The sequence below is a fragment of the Neophocaena asiaeorientalis genome, unplaced genomic scaffold, assembly GCF_003031525.2.
Source record: "Neophocaena asiaeorientalis asiaeorientalis breed wild unplaced genomic scaffold, Neophocaena_asiaeorientalis_V1.1 scaffold597, whole genome shotgun sequence".
Classification (NCBI taxonomy): Eukaryota; Metazoa; Chordata; class Mammalia; order Artiodactyla; family Phocoenidae; genus Neophocaena; species Neophocaena asiaeorientalis.
The window spans coordinates 1-6,526 of NW_020172664.1; the positions used below are offsets into that span (position 1 = coordinate 1).

General features: G+C 35.6%; 1 protein-coding gene and 1 non-coding gene across 2 annotated transcripts in view; both read right to left on the minus strand.

Moving 5' to 3' along the window:
* Nucleotides 1–1,160: 1,160 nt before the first annotated feature.
* The window catches only part of TBC1D12 (TBC1 domain family member 12), a gene marked incomplete at its 3' end in the record, with an annotated part of 71,335 nt that continues 65,969 nt past the window's right edge, over nt 1,161–6,526 (minus strand). Inside the window, 3 exon segments of the mRNA XM_024739543.1 lie at nt 1,161–1,335; nt 2,550–2,667; nt 3,012–3,094. Coding sequence (XP_024595311.1) covers nt 1,161–1,335; nt 2,550–2,667; nt 3,012–3,094 — 376 coding nt within the window.
* Nucleotides 3,707–3,779, minus strand: TRNAA-CGC (transfer RNA alanine (anticodon CGC)). Its single transcript has one exon. It is a non-coding gene; the product is annotated as a tRNA-Ala (tRNA).

Genomic DNA, 6,526 nt, shown 5'->3' on the forward strand with positions numbered 1-6,526 from the left:
GTGGGATTTTAGTTCCCTGACCAGGGATTGAACCTGCACCCCATACACTGGAACCCTGGAGCCTTAACCACTGGACCGAAGTCCTGATATTGTTTAACATATACGTCTCTGATTTAGCAATCACTAGGAAAATGGTTAAATAAGTTATACTATAGCCAAACCGTGGAATACAGTGCAGCTACAGGACATATAAGTGCCCCTTTTATGCACTGATATCGAGGGATGTTCAGATGGTTTGTGGGAAAAAATAAAAGGAAGAAAAAGAGAAGGCTTAAAAATTATCATATGTAGATGTACACTTCTTTATGTGCATAGAAAAAAGATCTGGAAGAACATACACCAAATTGCTAAATGGTACCTAGAGTAGGATCAAGAGCAGAATTTTGGGTGGAAGAGGGGGACAAAACATGCTTTGTACTTTACTATTGCTTGACTGTTTTTCAATAAATATGTAAATAAAAAATTTTAAGTAACAATGTATTATTTACATTATTATATTAGAGTCCCTAAGTCTTTCTGTGGTACCTTTATCTGACATTATCACTCAGACCATTTAGTATCTTTTATTACTAATTATTTTACCCTACTGATAATATCCTTATTGTATGTAATTTTTTTTAGTTCATCAAAACTACACTACATTCTACTCCTATCTACATTTTACTCCTATGCGTAAAGGTTTTAAGAAACTTAAGAAAATAAAAACAATGAGAATCTTACTTCTTTTTGTTTTTTAAACTTTAAAATTTTTAAATAAAAAAATTCAAAATGACTGGTTTGGGTAGAAAGATAGGAAAAGAAATTTCTAGCTTTCCCTCAATATATGGTTTTTAAAAAAGAGGAAACTTTTCCACAACTATTTTATTTTTCCTTGTATATGTTTATTCACCTATTGTTACCTAGACCCAGAAGTTTGTTTGTTTTTTTTTGACCCAGAAGTTTTTGAAGTTACCCACGGTTAAGATATTTAGATGTCAAGATTATTATTGATGGTTGTAAACTAAAGGAAAACCCACAAACCTTATTTATATAATATGAAATATAGTAACTTACTTATTAAATCTTACCAGGTTTTAGAAGGGGGTAGGGAATGAAGCATGCTCTTAAAATGACACATATGGTATATGGCCATATATGGCCTTTTCAAATGACCAATCTACTAATCTGCTTTGGAACGCTGAAGATGGCTGTTTGCATGTGTGGGAGTAACTGAATATAGAATACAAACCAGGAGTGATATTTAGTTCATTTCCTACAGCTAGACTCCAAACTTTCCCACGGACACTAGGGGGCAATCCCTGCCACCACAATTCTCGAACTCTTCTTGTACTACGCCTAGAATTAAAGGGGGAGAAAAAAGGAGAAAGTTACTTTTTATACCAAAAACACTAGTTGCATGATGGTTTATCTAGTCTATGACCAAGTGACTACAGAACACAGAGAGTTAAGTATGCGATGCACTCTTTTCTTGGGTTCATGTATGTAGGCAAAAAAAGCCAAAAAATATATAGTAATTTAAAGGGAACTGCCTTCTACAACTGCCACTTATACTAAGGATACAATGAGAGAATCAGAAACATGGGGACAATTATGAAAAAAGAAGATAAAAGGAACATAAAAACGCATTGCCAATTCAGTACCAAAAACAAAATCACAACATATTTACTATGGGTAAAGCCCTAGTCTTTGAAAGGCAGCATAGTCTACTGAAAGAAGTGTGCGCTTTAAAATCAGATAGACTTGAGTTCAAATCTGGTTAACCATTACTTGTACAACCCTGGGCAAATCACTTAACCTCTCTGACTTTGAGCTTCCCTGTAAGATAAATGGGAGTAAAGGTTATAAGAATCAAATGTGATTACTTGTATAAAGAGCCTAATATAGTATCTGTCACACTGTGACAATATTCAACAAATTCCCAATGCACATCCTACACTAGGCATTGCAGAAGACATCTCCTACCGTCCAGTCTAGAGGAAAAATAAGGTATGTGTAAAAACACTGTCAAAAAATAAAAGGCAAAGTAAGGCAAGAAGTGTATTAGTCTCCAAGTATAATGAGACATCACAGAAGGGAAAGATCATATATATCTTACTATCTTGATTATGAGAGAAGCATATTAGAAGCCACTTTAATAGTTAACATTTAATAAATGCATATTACAATGAAGGTACACATTTAACATTTTCTTTGCCAAAAAACCTGCTATTACATCAATAGTGCATCTTGCAATAGATGGTATGTTAGAATTAAGAAAATATGGTAACTGAGGAAATTAGAAGTTTCATGGATCAACTAACATTTCAGATGGGACTCAAATGATAGGTAAAATTCTGACAGGCACAGAGGGTGGTCAGTAAGGGAAGTAGGCATTAGAGACAGGGATTTACAAAAGCAAAGCACAGAGATAAGCATGAAAGTTTTCAAACATTGGTTAATAGTATAATTTAGCTAAAACATAAGATACACGCTGGAAGTCATAAAAATAGAAAATCAGAAACGAGACCTGTGGAGACAGACTGAAATTCAGGAAAAGTCTGCTTACTTACATTACTTCCCAATTGGGTAGTATTTCATTGATCCAAATTACCATTGCACTTGCAATGTTTTCTTCCTGTTTAAATCGTTCTTTCATTATTTTTTTTCTTTTATGTGCTTCTTTAATTTCTGTTTTAAACAAGTAAAAATTATTTCAGGAATAGATTCATGAATAATATCTTCATTTATAAATTAAGATACTAGTAGTCCCAGGTTTATGACACAATTACAGAGTCTCTCATAGATAGTCTGCTGCCTTTCTCCTCATAATAGTTTTGTAAAAGTACTTATAGAAAAACTGATTCTAGAATGACATTTTATTTCTCTTTAAGAACAAATTTAGTTAGAAAAATAAGAAATCAGCATCATCTTAAAGACAGGCTTGGTCAATTTCACCATGTTCCATCCTACTGAAATTCATTTCCTTTTGATACCAATAAATTAAATATACCAATTGGAGTTAAATTTTATACCTCGTTTTTTAGCCTCAGCCACCATCTCATCATATTCTTGTCGGTGACGTAAAGCTTCTTCCACAGATTTGGCAGGAAGATTTCTGAGGAAAAACAAATTTTACGTCAACTTTTAAAAGACTAACTTAAGTTTATTGACTTCTTTTCTTTTTATAGCTGGATACAAAGAATTTCTAACCCAACCTTCACATTTCATACATTAAGAAAGTATAAAGGGCTTCCCTGGTGGCGCAGTGGTTGAGAGTCTGCCTGCCGATGCAGGGGACACGGGTTCGTGTCCCGGTCCGGGAAGATCCCACATGCCGCGGAGAGGCTGGGCCCGTGAGCCATGGCCACTGAGCCTGCGCGTCCGGAGCCTGTGCTCCGCAACAGGAGAGGCCACAACAGTGAGAGGCCCAAGTACCACAAAAAAAAAAAAAAAGAAAGAAAGTATAAAGTTGAAAAGAACTCTGCATCTTAGAAAAGAATCAGAATCCAGGTTGCTAATATTTGTTATACATTTGTGTGTATATAAACTTATATAACATATATATTTGTTTATATATCATTTAAACATGTCCAATTTTAGCCAATAATCCTAGGTTATTTGTTAAACCCACTTACTATAGATTTTTATTTTAGTCAACTTTTTTTTTTTCAATATTTATTTATTTATTTGGCTGGGTCAGGTCTTAGTTGCAGCCTGAGGGATCTATTTCCCTGACCAGGGATCGAACCCAGGCCCCCTGCATTGCGAGTGCGGAGTCTTAACCACTGGACCACCAGGGAAATCCCTAGTCAACTTTTTTGAGGTATAATTTCACACAACAAAACGGACAAACATGTTTTAAGAGTACTGTTTGTTGAGTTTTGACAAATTTATATACCTGTGCAAACAACAGACCAATCAAGATATAGAATGTTCCTATCATTCCAGAAAGTTTCTTTTTGACCCCTTTACACTTAATACTTACCTACCTCCTACCTTAAGCAATCACATATCTGATTTCTATCAATACAGATTAGTCACTTGCCTTTAAAGAATTTTGTATAGATTCTTTTGTGCCTGGCTAATTCTCTAGTAGGTCTGTGTCTTTATTCCTGTCTTGCCCCTAGGTTCTTCATGACTTTTTTTTTTTTTTCAGATTCCATATATACGTGTTAGCATATAGTATTTGTTTTTCTCTTTCTAACTTACTTCACTCTGTATGACAGACTCTAGGTCCATCCACCTCAGTACAAATAACTCAATTTCGTTTCTTTTTATGGCTCAGCATATTTTTGATATTCATCCACGCTGTTCTGTGTATTAGTAATGTATTCCTTTTAATTGGTGAATAATGTTCCATTTATCTATGTGGATGGACATTTAGATTGTTTCCAGTTAGGTGCTACTATGAATAAAAACTACTATAAATATTCATTTCAAGTGTGGCTATCTGCATTCATTTCTCTTGGTAAATACCTAAGAGCAGAATTCCTAGATCATAATGTAAGTGCAGGTATATTTTTATAACAAAAAATGCTTTCCACTTTACTAGAGATTTAAGATACCATTCTGAATAAAAACTTGATAATCAGTTACTTGTATACACCATATTTTGGTTTATAAACTAAATCACAGAGGCAGTGATTTAGATACATGACTATGCAAGAAGAAACACATTTGAATATTACCATATCCAAATATGTCATAATAAGGTCCAGTTTTTGGAATTAGATTTTTAAATTATTTTCAACAGGCTAGGTGGAAAAGGTATGTGACAAACTTTCAAATTATACATTCTACTTCTTCTCTTCTGGAGTTAGATTCCTCAGGTATGTTGTAGCAGGGAGGAATAAAGGTTAAGATTTCTGTTTCAGGCCATAATGGAATAAGAGAGATCAGGTTTATCCTCTTGTCTTAATTAATTAGAAAAATGAGTTAAATATATTAAACAACAGTTTTTAAGATAATTGGACAACAGGCAGCACAAGACAGTGGTCCTTATGAGAAAGGAAATAAACAAGGAAACCCTGCAAATGCCTGACCTAACAGCCTGTTTCCAGGTCTCAGTGGTAGGAGAGAGTGCCAAAACAGAGCCCACCAGTCTTGCTGAGTTGAGGAAATAGAGTTTGAAGTTGGGGAGTTCAGGACAGCCAGAATTTGCATAACAGAGTACCAGAGAGAAGGGAGCTGCAGAGGCTTTGCCTGAACACTGCCCTACGGACGCGTGTAATTAAACTATGGTGGCCAGGGAAAGAAACACAAGAAATAGGCAGAACAATCTCAAAATGAACTGGACTGACCCGTCAAAGTAGAAAGACCTCCTAAGAGACAGGGTATCAGATAGAGTCCTTAGGGTATTGCCTCAGTAGTGAGGATAAATTAGCCCTAAACTAAAGGCTGTTCTGGAAGCACCCTAACAATGCTTATATCAAAAGGATCAAACCAATTCCAAATAACTTAATTGCATACCAAACCAAAAAAATATTTAAAGGAATAAAAGAAAGTCCAATATCCAACCATGTAAAAATACAATAGCTGGTATCCAATAAAAATTACCAGGGATGCAAAGAAACAGGAAAATACAAACCATAATGAGAAAAGAAATCAATCAGCAGAAATGTCAGAGAACAGGATTATAAATCAAGGACGATAAAACTGCTGCTATAAATATACTCAAGAAGGTAGAAGAAAGCAGGAGCATGATAAGAGAAACTCAAGATCCAAATCAAATGCCTACAGATGAGAATTTCTAAAATGATAAATTCCAAAGATGGGACTGACAGCAAATTACATACTGCAGAAGAAAAAAATATAAGTGAACTTTAAGATATAATAATATAAAACTATACAAAATGAAATAGAGAGAAAGAATACCCCCCCAAAACCACAAATGAGCTATGGGACATGGAAAAATATCAAGTAACATGTTTAATGGACATCTCAGAAGAAAGGAGGGAGGGCAGAACAAAAAACTGTTGAAGAAACGAAGGCTAAAATTTTTCCAAAATCGATACAAAACTATAAATGCACAGACACATTAAGCTCAATGAAACCCAAACAGATGGAACATGAGAAAACCATACCAAAGCAACCGTAATCTAATTTATGAAAATCACATAAAGGAAAGTCTTAAAAGCATTCAGAAAGTAAAAGAATTCACTGAAGGCTGAAGAAGTCAACATAGACATGAAAGAAAGGAAAAAGCCTTACTCTTAAAGGATTATGTAGGTGAGGGACCTCCCTGGTGGTCCAGTGGTAAAGAATCCGCCTTCCAGGAACTTCCCTGGTGGCGCAGTGGTTAAGAATCTGCCTGCCAATGCAGGGGACACGGGTTCGATCCCTGGTCTGGGAAGATCCCACAGGCCGCGGAGCAACTAAGCCTGTGTGCCACAACTATTCAAGCTCCCGCGCCTAGAGCCCATACTCCACAACAAGAGAAGCCACTGCAATGAGAAACCCGCACACCACAATGAAGAGCAGCCCCGGCTCGCCTCAACTAGAGAAAGCTGGCACACAGCAACAAAGACCCGATGCAGCCAAAAAAAAA